The following is a 16,733-nucleotide window of genomic DNA, read 5'->3' as shown; positions in this document are numbered from 1 at the left end:
GAGTGTTGTTGGAGCTGCACTCATCCAGGCAAGTGGAGAGTATTCCATTACACTCTTGACTTGCGCCTTGTAGATTGACAGGCTTTTGTGGGTGGGCAGGAGGTGAATTACTCGCTGTAAGATTCCTAGCCTTTCACCTGCTCTGGTAGCCACAGTATTAATAGTCCAGTTTTGTTTTTGATCAATGGTAATTCCCCAGGATGTTGATTGTGGGGAATTCACTAATGGTATTGCCACTGAATGTCACGGGGCAATGGTTAGATCCTCTCTTGTAGGAGATGGTTATTGCCTCGCACCTGTGTGGCACGAATGTAACTTGCCACTTGTCAGTCCAAGCCTAGATATTGTCCAAGTCTTGCTGCATTTGGACATGGATGGCTTCATTATCTCAGCAGTCACGAATGGTGAATAGTCATCTGCAATCATCCCCACTTTTGACCTTATAATGGAAGAGGTGATTGATGAAGCAGCTGAAGATGGTTCGGCCTAGGACATTACCGAGGAACTCCTGCAGTCATGTCTTGGAGCCGAGATGATTGACCTCCAACCACCACAACCATCTTCCTTTGTGCCAGGTATGACTCCAACCAGCAGAAAGTTTTCCGCATGATTCCCATTGACTCTAGTTATGCTTGGGCTCTTTGATGCCATACTCGGCCAAATGCTGCCTTGATATCAAGGGCCGTCACTCTCACCTCACTTCTGGCATTCAGTTCTTTTGCCCATGTTTGAACCAAGGCTGTAATGAGGTCAAGAGCTGAGTGACCTCAGCGGATCCAAAACTGAGCATCCGTAAGCTGAGTAGGAGCCACTTGATAGCACTGTTGATGACTCCTTCATCACTTTACTGATGGAGAGCAAACTGATAGGGCGGTATCTGGCTGGGTTGGATTTGTCCTGTTTCTTGTGTACAGGACACATGTGGGCAATTTTCCACATTGCCAGGTAAATGCCAGTGTTGGAGCTGCATTCGAACAGTTTGGCTAGGGGTGTGGCAGGTTCGGGAGCACAAGTCTCCAGTACTATTGCCGGGATATTGTCAGGGCCCATAGCCTTTCCAGTATCCAATGCCTTCAGCTGTTCCTTGGTATCACATGGAGTGAATTATATTGGCTGAAGACTGACATCTGTGATGCTGGGGACCTCCGGAGGCGACCAAGATGGACCATCCACTTGGCATATCTGACTGAAGATTGTTGAAAATGCTTCAGCCTCGTCTTTTGCACAGATGTGCTGGTTCCTCCATCATTGAGGATGGAGATATTTGCACAGCCTCCTCCTCCAGTGAGTTAATTGTCCACCACCATCCACAGCTGGATGTGGCAGGATTGCAGAGTTTAGATCTGATGACTTTGTTGTGGAATCGTTTAGCTCTATTTCTTGCTGCTAATGCTGTTTGGTACACAAGTCATCCTGTGTTGTAGTTTCACCTGGTTGACACCTCATTTTTAGGAATGCCTGGTGTTGCTCCTGGCAAGCCCTCCTGTACTCTTCATTGAACAAGGGTTGATCTCCTAGCTTGGTGGTAATGGTAGAGCAGGGCATATACCAGGTCATGAGGTTGCAGATTATGATTGAGTTCAATTCTGCTGCTAATGGATCACAGCCCCTCCTGGATGCCCAGTCTTGAGTTGCTAGACCTGATCGAAGTCTATCCCATTTAGTACGGTGGTAGTACCACACAACATGATGCAGGGTATCCTCGATGTGAAGACAGGGCTTTGTCTTCACAGGGACTGTGCAGTGGCCACTTCTACCGATACTGTCATGGACAGATGCTTCTGCAGCAGGCAGATTGGTGAGGATGAGGTCAAGTATGTTTTTCTCTCTTGTTGGTTCCCTCAGCACCTGCTGCAGTCCCAGTTCGGCACAAGCTCCCAGGAGCTAGTAATGAGGGCTTTGCAGGGTCGACAGGGCTGGGTTTGCTGATGTAGTTTCAGGTGCCTGGTTCAATGCCTGGAGGTCCGCCAGGTTTCATTCCTTTTTCGTGTTTTTGTAGCGGTTAAATACAACCGAGTGGCTTGCTATGTAATTTCAGAGGGCATTTTAAGAGTCAACCACATTGCTATGGATCTAGAGTTGCATGCAGGCCAGACCATAAGGATGGGAGATTGCCTTCCTTAAAAGACATTTGTGAACCAGATGGGTTTTTACGACCTCGACAATGGTTTCATGATCACCATTAGACTTTTAATTCCAGATATACAGTTTAAATTCCACCACCTGTTGTGGTGGGGTTTGAACACGGGTCCCCAGAGCATTACCCTGCATCTCTGGATTACTAGCCCAGTGACAATACCACTATGCCACTGCCTCCTCCCCTGCCGAGTGATGCTTACTTCAAAATCAATGCACTTACATTGTGTTACTTTCTGACACTGGAATTGCAAAAGGCAGTACACAAATGCAATTTTTTCTTTCTCTACTACTTTGAACATTGAATGAATCACTCTTGCAATCTCACTACTTTCTCAGCTGGCCAAAAATGGCAAGAACCTCCTTGAGGAGACGCTGGTCACAGCAGAATAGAAGATAATCATTTGATAGCATTCCGCAATTTTCTTGAAAGAATGTTCAATAGGACAAGTTTTTAAAAAAATGAGTAGGCAAGATTTGCCTTAGCAAGATGCAACTACTTAAAAAGGAAATTTGGGTTTCACGCCTACCTTCACATTCGCATCTTTCATGCTAACAACCATATCAAGATCAGGTTGGGCAGCTGTAGCATTGCCTATCAGCAAGTAGAAAGTAGCCCGAAGCAATAAGGCTTCAGCCACATATTTTCCCTTGGTCTCTATTTCTTTGGTGCATTCACTAATAATTTTGTCATAGTTCTCTTCTTCCATGTATTGTTTTGCCTTCTGGTATCCAGATCTGAAAATATATAAAAATATAGCTACGATTAAATTGCACTATCTGAAAAGCTGATTTTCTTTTAGTAGTCTGACGAGTTCATAGTATTTACAATGCAGAAGGAGGCCATTCGGCCCATCGAGTTTTCATCCGCCTTTGCATAGAAGCCCACACCCTATCCCCGTAACCCAGTCCCGCCTTTTTGGACACCAAGGGTAATTTAGCATAGCAAATCCACCTAACCTGCATATCTTTGGACCATGGGAGGAAACGGGAGCACCCGGAGGAAACTCACGCAGGCAGCGGGAGAATGCGCAGACTCCACACAAGCCAGGAATCGAACCCGGGACCCTGGAGCTGTGAAGCAACTGTGCTAACCACTGTGCTACCGTGTTGTCCCGAGGACCGAGTTCAATGGCCCTTTTAGCACAAGTTAATAGCGGCCATATATCAATAGCATTTACCAGACTGTTGCTTTACTGAATGTCTACATTTATTAGATTTGTCCAAATTGGTCAGTTTCCAGGATTTGACAAAAAAAAAGGCTGAGAACTGAGTGGTACTACTTCCAATTGCACCTGCGAGTCTACCCAGCACCATTGGAGTGTTCATCACTTGGAGGGTGGTTCAAATGTAAAATTTGTTTTATTAGATGCTTTTGAAGTACAGCTTTTTTAAGGAGTAATTACAACATTACTTGAAAGGGGTATTGGCAAAAGATATGGAGGCTGGGATTGGACTAGGTGCCTCCAATATTCTAGGAATTCCTGCTCTAATATTGGTATCAAACACAGGTATTGCATGGCCATCTCACCATATTCAGCGAGTCCTGGACATTCAACTATTAATTCAAGGTTCAAAGGCACGGTCCATGCAAGCATGCCCAAAATAAAACTTCCAGCAGCATTAGTAAATAATTACCAGAAATAGGAATCCTGGCTAATTATTTTCTCTTGTCTAGCTGGAGGGTGTTAGCAATGTAAGTCTTGCTAACCCAATAATTATTGATTCACTCACAGTGGATCATGGACTAAAACTGGAACCTTTCTGATCTACACATTATACAGCGCATTGGGGCTCGAAAAAATATACTTTTATAAAATCACCTTTCTGTTCCCCTGATGTCAGCAGCTTCTCCCTCCTTGTCTTTATCTTCATCAGGTTTTTCACCTTTAAGTAAAGGCTGTGAGATGATGTCATCAGTGAAGGAATTAAAGTATGATTTGATGAACTGTGGGGAGGGCATCAGTGGCTCTCTGTTCTACAACAGGGAAGACAAGAGAATTAGAAAGCAGAGTCCTTTCTGTCATAGTGTCACAATCACATTGGTCAGTGAGAAGCAGACCTAAAAAAAAGGCTAACCAGTGTACAATGCACAAGATGCAGGGTGCACTAACAAATAGTCTATTTCGTAACACTGCCATCAAATGCAAGGTTATTTATACAGTGTAATTCTGATTGAAATTATTATTGAATGGTCTTCAAACCCTCCCAAAATTCTCATTGGCAGTAGTACGGTGTCTCTGGCAATTTAAAATGTTCTCTTCAGGGAATGTCATAGTCTCCTATAGACTTACATATATATATATATATATATAAAATCTCCTATAGACTTCCTGGTTGTTTGGCATTTTAATGTTGCTGGCATCAGCATTTTGCCTAGAGACAGGGATCAAAATTGCTCCAAATCAATGTTTTATGGCTCTCAACAACGTATTTTGTTTGCTTTAAGGTTCTGCATACAAAGGGTAATTAAACAAAGGATTAATTTAGTTATTAATATCCACTGCCAGATCCTCCTTCCTCATTCTCCATTCACAAATCAATTATAATGTTACACTATATTTATTATCCCTTTCTCTTTCTTATTTTACTTCACACTTTACACCCCTTCTACAATGAATATTGATTTTATCTACACTAATCCCTGTAATTTTGTCACATGTTGGCAATATTGGGTAATCATCTGGTGACCCATGTCACATGAGTTACTGACAAGGCCTACAGCTCCTACTATTCCACGGTCATCCCAGGCAGCACAGGCAACTCGGATTTCCTCTACGTAGTCTCCTCCAGCTCATCCCACTGTTCTCCCAATGCTCAAGGCATCAGCGGAGAGACTGTAAGGATTTAACATACATTTCTATATTAAGAATTCAGTGTATCTGTCTATTCTGAACCTCCTGGTTCCCAGCCTGCTCCCACGCCCATCTCCTTCCCGATCTACTAACACCCTACTCCAGGTTCGCCTCATGCAGACCTCCACTATCATTAAACTTAATTTATATCCAAGAAGTCCTCAACTTCCTTGGCCATAGCATTGGATCACCCAACTGCGGGATTTATGGAATTGTCTACCCCATAGAACAGTGAATGCTCCATCGTTGAGTACATTCAAGGCCGTGACATAAATTTTTCGACTCAAGAGTATTAAGGGATTGTAGGGAACGGGCAGGAAAGTGCAGTTGAGGAAGATGATCAGCCATGATATAATTGAATGGCGGTGACAGGGTTGTATGATCGACTCCTGCTTTTAGTGTTATGTTTCCATAAGCCTGAATCAAACTGTCCCGATATTAGTCAAATCTGTTACCAACACTTCTTTACACATTCCCAACCATTGTTCCATCACCAACGTTATCTTTCTTTGTGGTGCCCAGAAATATGTCACATTAGGCTCTGTAACTATTTAAAGTCATCGAATCAGATTGCAGCTGGGCACCCACATTAGTCATACAATATCCTGGGCAGCTTACTTGCTTCTCAAAAATGTTACTTCTGCAGCCTCTTTTGGTAGCATTGCTCTCTCCTGAATCCACTTTTACCTATTGCTTAATTGATACTACACTGTCTGGAAGGGCTTCTTCTGCCTAGCCTACAATTCATAGAATTCCTACAGTGCAGGAGGCCATTCGGTCCATCAAGTTTGCACCGACCCTTGGAAAGAGCACCCTATCTAGGCCCATGCACTCACCCTAGCCCGGTAACCCCACCTAGTCACTTGGACAATGAAGGACAATTTCGCATTGCCAAATCACCTAACCTGCACATCTTTGGACTGTGGGAGGAAACCGGAGTACCCTGAGGAAACCCACGCAGACAGGGGAAGATCGTGCAAACTTGACACAGACAGTCATCCAAGGTCAGAATTGAACCCGGGTCCCTGGTGCTGTGAGGCAGCAGTGCTAACCACTTTGCCACCACACCGCTTGTAAATTCTGACATGTATCGCAGAGCTCCATCCTCGTTTCCAAGCAGTACTTCAGTAATAACACCACCGCCCTCCTTGGAACTCCACCAGCACATCTACCCTGCCTTTGAACACCTCCTAAAGGCCAGATTCTACTTGTGCTTCCCCGCTATGTTCTTTTTCACTCACCTGCTTGGTATCTTTTTTTGCCCCAGAAAACACACCACAAATGTTTGCATGGGACTATTGAAATGCAAGCCCTTGTCCATTGAACCTTAACAGCAACAAACATGACACAACATAGTGCAAATGTGCACTTGTTTTCTGTTTCTGGCAAATGGCAATACTGTTTGCATTAATGTGCTGTGACCAAATTCAACAGGGGATACATAAGTAACTGAAGCATTTCAGCCACTAACCTTATACTTTTCTTTAGCTTTCTCTTTTCCAAGCAGCTTAAGGACTCTGTCAGCAAGCAGCATGCTTTGCTGGTTTTGGAATCCCTCCAGGATACAAACTGCAGTGACATCTGAAAGATCAAAGACACCAGTCATGTTTCTAGTGAGAGCACTCTCACATAATCTCAGTAATGACACAAATCTCCAATTTTCTCTTAATAAAGAAACACCTTCCTGGCATAGTGGTGGTTACAATATAGGTTGGCGCAAGGTTGAAAAATATTGGTTCCTTTGATATCAGTGTGATTTTAAACTCAATTAGCTTGATTTAAGTATTTCTATTTTTAAAATTGATTTTACACACAAATTGCAAAGAGCAAAACCATCATTTTGAAAAGTACAAAATGTTCGTTACAATTTGGGCTTTCTCCCAAACAAGGTAATTTCAATAGGTAGTGTGTCACAGAATTAATAATAGGAAGACTTGCTTGAGTTGAAGTGAATGGGGTCTGGACTGCAGGCACTGCGCAGTGGCAAAGCTACACAGGCTGCAGGGATTGTGAATTTCAAAGTCTGCCGCCTCTGCACAGGCCATTACTCGGGAGAAAAGTCAAAATCAATGGGAAAGAATTCCTAATTTCTTGTAACCAGCAAAGCTTCAGATAAGATACCTCAAGGAACAAGGCTGCAACGGTGCAACCATGTTACCGCTGTACACAGGTTGGATACTCAGCGGGGGAATTTGGACACTCAGGAGAATGCTGAGGTAAATCAAATAAATGCAAGAACTGTGGTAAGAGCAGCCACATTGCCACGGTGTACTGGGCTCAGAAAATGTCTCCCAGACCAAGAAGGTCCAAGAAAAACAATACAAGTAAGCAATCCAATTGTGTCAAAAAATTAGTGGATAAAGCTTATAGTCACTCAAAAGACATCAACACAAAGCTACTGCAAGAGCTTATGCCAGGTGCCTTGTTAATGCAGGGCAATGAATGTTTTTGTGGCATATCCAAAACTTGAAGGTCATGAAATTAAAATGGAAGTAGTTATGGACGCAGCAGTATCACTAATACCCGATACAACAATTTATCAAAAACTGAAGCATCTGCCTTCAAAATTGTCAGATGTGATCCTAAGAACGTACACTGAAGAGGTCACACAATTCAAAGGATGCAGTATGGTGAAATTAGAAGCAAATGGGCAGACAGTCAAGTTGCCTCCTCACGTTATCTGTGGAAACTTGCTCTATTTGGCAGAGCATGGTTGGCCAAGATTAAGCTTATCTGGGAAATAGTGAATCAATTAGTGGATTCAAAGAGCAACTTGCAACAGGTTTTAAAAAAAATTTAGAGTACCCAATTATTTTTTTCACAATTAAAGGGGCAATTTAGCATGGCCAATCCACCTAGCCTGCACATCTTTGGGTTGTGAGGGTGAAACCCACGCAGATACGGGGAGAATATGCAAACTCCACACGGACAGTGACCCAGGCCCGGGATTCGAACCCTGGTCCTCAGCACCGTAGGTAGCAGTGATAACCACTGTGCCACATGCCACCCTGTCTTGCAACAATGTCTGAGGAAGTATGAGAAAGTGTTTGAAGATTCACTAGCTCTATGACTGGAGTTGAGCTGTACTTAAAAATCAAGCCAGACACAACCAAATATCTCAAAGCTAGAACTGAACCCATAGGTCATCAGGCCTAAAGTTGAAGAACCAGAAAGATAAGGACAGGAGTCATCGAGCTTGTTGCTACAAGTGACTGGGTGTCATAAATCGTTAGTGGATTAAAACAGGATGGCTCAGTGAGAATTGGTGGAGATTTTAAAACCACTATTCATCCAGATTTTTGTGTAGATTATCCACTGCCGCTGATTGAAAGCGTGTTTACTGGATTTTCTGGAGGACAGAAAATTCAATAAAATTGATCTTTCACAGGCATATCTGTAGATGAATGTGGCTGCTCAATCACAGCCACCATTCACCATCATAACCAAGTATAATATAGCACAGGAACAGGCCCTTCGGCCCTCCAAGCCTGGGCCGAACACCATGCCTGTCTAAACTAAAACTTTCTGCACTTCCGGGGTCTGTATCCTTCTGTTCCCATCATATTCATATATTGGTCAAGATCCGATCGTATCTGCTTCCACCACCTCACCTGGCAGGCAGCGTGTTCCAGATACTCACCACCCTCGGTGCAAAAAAAAACTTGCCTCACACATCTCCTCTAACCGATCAACGGTCAGTTTTGTTACAGAAGACTTCCTTTTGGAATAAGATCTGCACCTGCCCTATTTCGAAGATTCGTGGATCAAATTTTAAGTAGATTATATGGAGTGCAGTGTTATTTAGATGGCATAATCATCACTGGTTCGAGTGAACAGGAACACTTGGGAGAATTTGGAAGCTACCCTGAAATGGTTACAGTACCACAACCTGAAAGTTAAGAAGGAAAAAAAGTGTGACTTTTCAAGTCATCCATAAACTCCCCTGAAAGGGAAATTTAGCATGGCCAATCCACCTAACCTGCACATCTTTGGACTGTGGGAGGAAACCAGAGCACCTGGAGGAAACCCATGCAGACACAGGGATAAAGTGCAAACTCCAGATAGTCACCCAAGGCCAGATTTGAACCAGGGTTTCTGGCGCATTTAACATGATTGAAGCCTTTACACATGTTGCTGTGTGTCAAACAGACATGGCACTGGCCAAAAGAATGCGCGAGTGCATACAATGAAGAGAAAGAAGCTTTACTGAAGTCAGAGCTGTTGATTCAGTATAATCCCAAGAAGAAGTTGTAATTAGCTTGCGATGCCTCACCCTATGGGATTGGCACAGTCGCACATTATGCCTTCAGAGAGGAACGACCTACAGCATTTGCTTCATGCACTCTGATCAGCACAGAAATTAATCACGCTCAGCTCGAAAAGTAAGCTTTGAGCATAGTTTTCAGTGAAGGAAGGTTCCACCATTACCTTCATGGCCGTCATTTTACCCTGTTGACAGATCGACCCTTGATTACAATCTTTGGGCCGTATAATAATAATAATAATATAATAATCACTTATTGTCACGAGTAGGCTTCAATAAAGTTACTGTGAAAAGCCCCAAGGTATACCTATGGGGAAATGTATACCTTCTTTGGCAGATAGTAGATTGCAAAGATGATCATTGATATTGTCGGCACACATTTCCGAAACCAGTATTGCATCTCTAAGCAGTGCGCAAATGCCGATGCTTTAACATGATTGCCGGTATGCTATCGTGCCCGCCTCTACCACCTCCGCTGGCAAAGCGTTCCAGGCACCCACCACCCTCTGCGTAAAACACTTTCCACGCACATCTCCCTTAAACTTTCCCCCTCTCTCCTTGAAATCGTGACCCCTTGTAACATGCATCTAGACAGATATATGAACGGGCGGGGAACAGAGGGAAGTAGACCTTGGAAAATAGGGGACAGGTTTAAATAAAGGATCTGGATCGACGCAGGCTGGGAGGGCCGAACGGCCTGTTCCTGTGCTGTAATTTTCTTTGTTCTTTGATATATTGTTTATAAAGTTAGGCTAAACATGAATGTTCCTGAGTTATCGGATTTCGCCTGTGGTAGTGAGGGTTAAAAATGTGCTCAAGCTCCTGCTCCACATTGCTATTAAGTGACCAGTGTGGAAATTCTGCTTCAGTTCAAATTCGCCTCCATGGTAAATGTAGGCTTATGCATGAAGAAATGTTTTGGGCTAGACATTGAAAGGCAGATAGCGCTGTGAGACCGAGCCTTAACAAAGTGTCATGTGCGAGTCCCTTTAAGAAAAGTATGCTTTATCAAATGGCTGCAGTGATGTCATTGCGTGGGTGGAGCTGGAATGTGATTCTGCTTTTTAATTTTCGTTTTGAGCTGGAAGCTCTTTTTGGCTCTGTAGTTTTGCTTTCAGTTGGAGAGCTGCATTCAAACCAAGCAGTTGGATACTGGTGTCTCTCTGTGTGTTAAACAAAGTGTCTCGATCACTTGATAATTTAAAAGTGATAACTATTCTCTGTAGAGAATTCAAACATACTGTCTTTGTTAAAAAGTGTTTTGGCTTAAGAATGTTGTTAGGAAAGTAGTTAAGTGTTACCTATGGAGTACTGTATCTTTTTGGGGGGTTATCAGTGTTGGTGGTTGGTAAGATGTTTAATGTGGATTTATAAAGTGTTAACTGGATTCATAGAATAAACATTGTTTTTGTTTTAAAATAGTTTTAGTTCTCTATTGCATCATACCTGTAAAGTGGGCCCTTGTGCTCCCCATAACCAAAATCTATTCAAAGCTGTGGATCAGGTGACCTCCATGATATACTTTGGAGTTCTCTAAACCCTGGCCCATAATAAAAGCACCTTCAGAACAGATGGGGAGGATATTCATGGCTAAGGGGCAATAACAAAAACCTTATTAGGTTAAAAAAGAACACAAACCTTCTAAACACTCCTTCTTATTATCTAGTTTCTCGTATGCCTTTGCACGGCGGTATAGTGCTTTTATGTACTTGGGGTTGAGTTCTACGGCTTTTGTGCAGTCCTGAGCAACTTCATTCCATTTTTGCTGCAATACAAATTTGTTACATAATCAAAGTGAAGCAGTGATTTTGTTCCAGAATCTGAGCTGAGTAGAACGCAGTGTTAAAAAATTCAGACCAATTCAATTGCCATTAGTTTACCAGACTATATGTACGGTTAAACCAGCATAAAGTGGCATGGAAAATGCACTTCCATAACGGGGGGAAAAAGAACTCGGTTACAATTTTGATCAAAGGCATTTAACATATGATGGAATGTTATGGTGTGGAATCAAATTATTTTGTTCCTCTCATCGCCCAATCAAGAGACTGCATTCCAAACATGACTACTCAAGTTGTAGCAACAATAATGTAATATTAATGAGGCAGCAATGGTACCAACGGCTGCCATTCTGTCTGATTGCAAGCAGGCCGAGTGCTCGGTGTACCTACTCCAGCAAGGACCTAAAAGTCATGGCAGTGCAAACGTAATTTGTGCTTTTGCTGCCACTGTTATTCTACTCCTTTTGTGGGAACTCAAGTCATAATTTAGAAGTAGATATTTGGAGGGGGGGTACAAAAGACTTTTCCATAAGTTTTATTTCATTCCATTTGTACAAAATTTTCAACAATGTGGCATTCACAAATGAATGCAGTTTCATCATGTGCATCTAACTGTTTAATAAAACTTGTAGCTTTTTATGATGAACACTTTTTCTTGCACTATATTTCAGACAAGTAATTCAAAACTTCCATCAGATTCTTCACATCAACTATGCAATGCTTGCAGATATGTTAATGGTGGATAGACCAAAACTACAATTAACGCACTGACATTTTAATTCGACAAAACAAAACTCAGCAGCCGTGATTTTGTAGTTAGTGGCTGGCAGTGCTGGCCCTGGCCACAAAAGTTACCCACAAAAATTTAGCGATCTCCATGATACAGTTTTCCCCTTACCTGATGAGAGTTTAAATCCAGTGCAAGTCATAGGAATATGCCAGGGCGCATAGGCACGTCCTGGAAGATGGTCATGGCGGGGGAGGGGGAAGAGACACCCCAGTTAGGTGGTGGTGTGGAACGTACGAGGGTTAAGGGGACAGGTGAAGAGAGCACAAGTTTTCTCGCAAATGAAGGGCATGAAAGCGGATGTGGCGCTGTTAGGGTGGACTCATCTGAGGATAAAGGATAGATGAAGCTGAGGAAGGGCTGGGAGCCAGGTGTTCTACATCTGGCCAATAGTCGGGTATTGGGGGGGGGCGGAGATGATAAATCAAGCGGACAGGTACGTGATAGTGACGGAAACGCTGGAGGGGAGGTTGATGGTAATGGCCTGCATTTATGCTCTGAACTGGAATAACGCTGGGTTTATGAGGAGGATGTTAGCAGCAATATCAGACCTCTTTACTCACCAGCTGATAATAGGGGGGGGGGACAGGGACAGGGAGTTTCCTCAGTTCACAAGGTATTTTTGAAGATCGGCTTTGTGGTAGGGAAGGTGTTGCTGGCGGGGTTAATGAAATTAAAAATGAAAATTGCTTATTGTCACAAGTAGGCTTCAAATGAAGTTACTGTGAAACGCCCCTAAGTCACCACATTCCGGCGCCTGTTCGGGGAGGCTTGTACGGGAATTGAACCTGCGCTGCCGATCTTGTTCAGCTTTACAAGTCAGCTGTTTAGCCCACTGCGCTAAATCAGCCCCTAAAGAAGGTGGAGTACTCGGCGATCGTGATATCGGATCATAAGCTGCACTGGGTGGATGTGGTCTTGGAGAAGGGACTGGCCCAGAAGCCGACGTGGAGGTTGGATGTGGGCTTGGTGGTGGACCCAAACTTTTGCATCAAGATGGGGAGGATGTTGGAGTAGTATGGGGTGTTTAATCGAAATGGGGAGGTCTCGTAGTCAGTGGTTTGGGAGGCGTTGAAGGCGGTAATGAGGGGGCAGGTCATCACATTTAAGGCGAAGGTGGATAGGGAAGTGCTGGAGGAGCAGCAGATAAGAGATTTGGAAAGTGGATGCAAGATGCACGGAGGATCCAGAGCCGGGGCTGTTGGCGAGGAGGAAGGAGTCGTGGGCGAAGTTTGATCTTCTGTCTATGGGCAGGGCAGTTCAGCAGTTGAGATGAACGGGGAGGGTTGTGTATGAGAATGGTGAGAAGGCCAGTCGATTGTTGGCAGGCCAATTCCATTGGCAGGCAGTGGCGAGGGTGATTGTGCAGATTAGGGACAGGGAAGGAGGGGTGGCAGCGGCTCCAGAGCAGGTAAATAGGGTGTTTGAGGACTTTTACAGGGGGTTATACAAATCGGAGCCACCAGAGAATGAATCGGGGATGAGCGAGTTTTTGAAACGTCTGGAGTAGCTGGAGGTGGGAGAGCTGGAAAGGGCCAGGTTAGAGGAGTTGTTAGGGTTGGAGGAAGTGAAAGTAGTGACAGGGAAGATGCAGTCAGGTAAGGCACCAGAGCTGGTTGGGCTCCCGGTGGAGTTTTATAAAAAGTTCAAGACACGTTGGCGCCACTGATGGTGGAAATATTTGAGGACGCGAAGGCAGGATTACTCGAGACAATGAGGCACTGAAAAAGGATCAGGACCCGGTGGAATGTGGGTCATAAACGCCTATTTCTCTACTGAATGTGGATGGTAAGATATTGGCAAAGGTGCTGGCAGTGGGGCTGGAGGTGTGTCTTCCGATGGTGGTGGGGGAGGATCAGACGGGTTTCAGGGCAGGCAGCTGTCATTGAAGGTGCTGCGGCGGAATGTGGCACTTTCTCCTGCAGAAGGGAGGGAGTTGGAGGAGATGTTGGATGCGGAGAAAGCATTTGACAGTGTGGAGTGCAGAAATTGGTTTGTGGTTCTCGAAACGTTTGGGATTGGGCCTAAATTGTGGCTGGGGTAATATAAGGATCCGACAGCTTGTGTGCAGATGAATAAGTTCAGTTGGAGTACTTCCCACTATTCCGGGGAAAGAGGCAGTGCGCCCATGTCCCCCCTCTTGTTCGTGTTGGCGATTGCGCTGAGGTGTTCGGGCCTATGGAGTGGGATGGGGGGGGGGGGGGGGGGGGGGGGGGGGGTTTCTGTTCCTGTTCCAGTGTCTACCGGTCTTTTTGCCAAAGGCATTCTAATCGAGGGATGGGTAGGCTGGTCTCCCGTTTGTTTGGGCAGGGAAGGTTGCGAGGATAAGGAAGGCGGTGGTCCAAAGGGGGCGGCTGTCAGGGGGCTTGGCTCTTCTGAATCCGTTGCACTATTACTGGGCTGTGAATGTTGAGAAGTGCGGGGCTGGAAGGAGGAGTTGGAAGCTTTGTGGGTGCGGATGGAAGTGGGGTCCTGTAAGGGGTTGGGGGTGTTGGCAACAGCGCCATTGCCGCTAGCCTCAGGGAAGTATTATGGGGATCTGGTAGTGGTAGCCACACTGAGGATCCGAGAGGAATTTCGACGGCACTTCAAGTTGAGGACGGGGTCGAGGGTGATGCCGATAAGAAGGAATAATATGTTCGAGAGGGAGGATGGATGCGAGGTTCTGGGGATGGGAGGAGAAAGGAGTGAAATAGATGAATGATCTGTTTCTGGAAGGGAGATTCGCAAGGGCTGGAGCAAGGATTGTGGTATGAAGTGCTGAGAAGTATCAATGCCTCAACCTTGTGTGCAAGTCTGGGTTGATTAAGCTAAAAGTGGTGTGTAGGGCATACTTCACAAAGGCGAGAGGAGCTGGCTGTTTGAGGGCGAAGGATAGTTTGACCAGTGTGGGAGGGGCCCAGCCAATCACGTCCATATGTTCCGGTCCTGCCTGAAGTTGGAGAGTTACTGGGGATTGTTTTTTAGCACCATGTCCGAGGTTCTGCACATGGAACTGGAGCTGGTCCCCTAGAGACCATATTGGGGGTGTTGGATCTGCCAGAGTTGCAGACGGGAGCAGGGACAGATGTCTTGGCCTTCACCTCGTTAATTGCTCACAGGTGGATCCTGTTGGGGTGGAGGTCAGCTTCTCCCCCTAATGCATCGGCATGGCTGGGGAACCTGTTGGGAGTTTTTGGCCTCGGAAAAGGTCAAATTTCCTCTGAGGGGCAGATGAGGGGTTCCACCAGAGATGGGGATTGTTGATTTTGCACTTTGGAGACCTGGTTCCTGTCAGAGGTTTGGGGGCGGGTCGGGCAACGTTTGTGTAAAAATGCTGAAAATGTTGAATAAAAATATGTTTCGAAAAATGTCATAGGAATATTGGATGTCAAAGGGATGTTTTGACAAGCAGTCAATCAGATGAAGTAGTCCAGTGACAATACCACTACACCACCGCCTCCCCGGTATATTAAGTATATAATTACCTTTCCATGGCTATGGAGTGGTTGGCGGTAATTATGAAGTTAGTGTACCATTAAAAATCCAATTACCACCACATTCAACATGGTGTAATCTTCCGAAGGGGTTTTACAGCGAGACCAACAGCATAAGCATGTACGTTCTTGTCAATTCAACTGATTGCAATGTGGTGTTATCTCAACTGTACACCCTCAGAGTGTAAAATCATTGACACAAACCTCAGGATTTCTGCATAATTCTGCTCTTACAGTTTTGCTGTCCTTACCACCAAAATGTTCAGGTCAATGAAACAGCAGTGTTCCATATGGGTTCAAACGCTCAAATATTTGGATTAACGTGTATCGGAAGTATATGCACACACGGGCACCTAAGCAAATTAATTACCCCGACCCCCCCAAGTTAGCAAGTTGAGAGACAAGTGAATTTGGTTGGTCCCAAAACTTGAGCCAATTTAGAAACAAAAAGCTAAGCAAATGGTAGAATTTAATCAGTAGCTTAAAACTCCATTCATGACAGATTAAGGAATTTCAATGGCACAAGTCACACAGCATCTTCTGTGCAATGACAGTTATAAATGTTTTGTAGGATTATGAGAACAGCAGTTCATGGAGTTTGGAGGAATATTTAAATCTGAAATGTATAACACAGAATGGCAAAATCAGGCAGCAAATGCCATTTGTCAAATCTCATGCTGCAATATATTTTGTGAAGCATCTTTTTACCATATGTGAATTGGTCAAAAGATTTTGTCAATACAGAAATCACTGAGTCGAAACATAATGCATTCCCAAAATCAATGGCATGATTGTGACATATCATAAAACTTGTATAGGGATAATAGTTAAAAACTTTTAAAACATGCAGCTGTACTATAATGGCAAAAAATAAATTGCAATACCAACACAAATAATTCCCTCCAATTCAAGAATTGAATTTACCAGAAATATTTAAATTTTAAAATAACATTCATGGCATCCTACAAATTAACCCTTGAAGAAAAGATAATTAGTGCAAAAGTGCTCAAGTCATTGTGAACATATAGGAAACACATTCTGCTTAGAGCCGAAGGCACCATGTAAAATTTAACTCCATGTTTTAGATCAATGTTCATCGATCGGTAACTGTGGATAGCTAACAGGCCCTGGGAACTCTGATTTAAGGTTTTTTCGCCAGAGACGTGCAATGTTACGAAAGGCAGCTGCTAACTGTCCAGGCTCACAAAATTCACATGTATTAAAGTAAAAATAGGATTCAGCTAGCCAGGCTTTGGCAACCGGATTGCCACGGTTTATGGACCCACACGTTGGACATCCCCGACTTAGGAAATATTATTTCTGCTAAACAGAACAGCATGGTGGCAAAGTGGTTGGCACTGCTGCCTCGCAGCACCAGGGACCAGAGTTCAATTCCGGCCTTGGGTGACTGTGGAGTTTGCATGGACTCCCAGT

At 44.2% G+C, this 16,733-nt stretch overlaps 1 protein-coding gene across 1 annotated transcript in view; it reads right to left on the bottom strand.

Moving 5' to 3' along the window:
- The window catches only part of tomm70a (translocase of outer mitochondrial membrane 70 homolog A (S. cerevisiae)), a 54,050-nt gene that overhangs the window by 32,147 nt on the left and 5,170 nt on the right, over nucleotides 1–16,733 (bottom strand). Inside the window, exons 3-6 of the mRNA XM_038801736.1 lie at nucleotides 10,894–11,020; nucleotides 6,463–6,572; nucleotides 3,960–4,114; nucleotides 2,667–2,874 (exon numbers count right to left, since the gene is read on the bottom strand). Of these exons, the coding sequence (XP_038657664.1) occupies nucleotides 2,667–2,874; nucleotides 3,960–4,114; nucleotides 6,463–6,572; nucleotides 10,894–11,020 (600 nt within the window). The remainder of the gene's footprint in view (nucleotides 1–2,666; nucleotides 2,875–3,959; nucleotides 4,115–6,462; nucleotides 6,573–10,893; nucleotides 11,021–16,733) is intronic.

The sequence above is a fragment of the Scyliorhinus canicula genome, chromosome 7 (assembly GCF_902713615.1).
Source record: "Scyliorhinus canicula chromosome 7, sScyCan1.1, whole genome shotgun sequence".
NCBI classification, from domain to species: domain Eukaryota; kingdom Metazoa; phylum Chordata; class Chondrichthyes; order Carcharhiniformes; family Scyliorhinidae; genus Scyliorhinus; species Scyliorhinus canicula.
The sequence above is the reverse complement of the archived record's forward strand: the minus strand, read 5'-3'. Positions and strand labels throughout refer to the sequence as shown.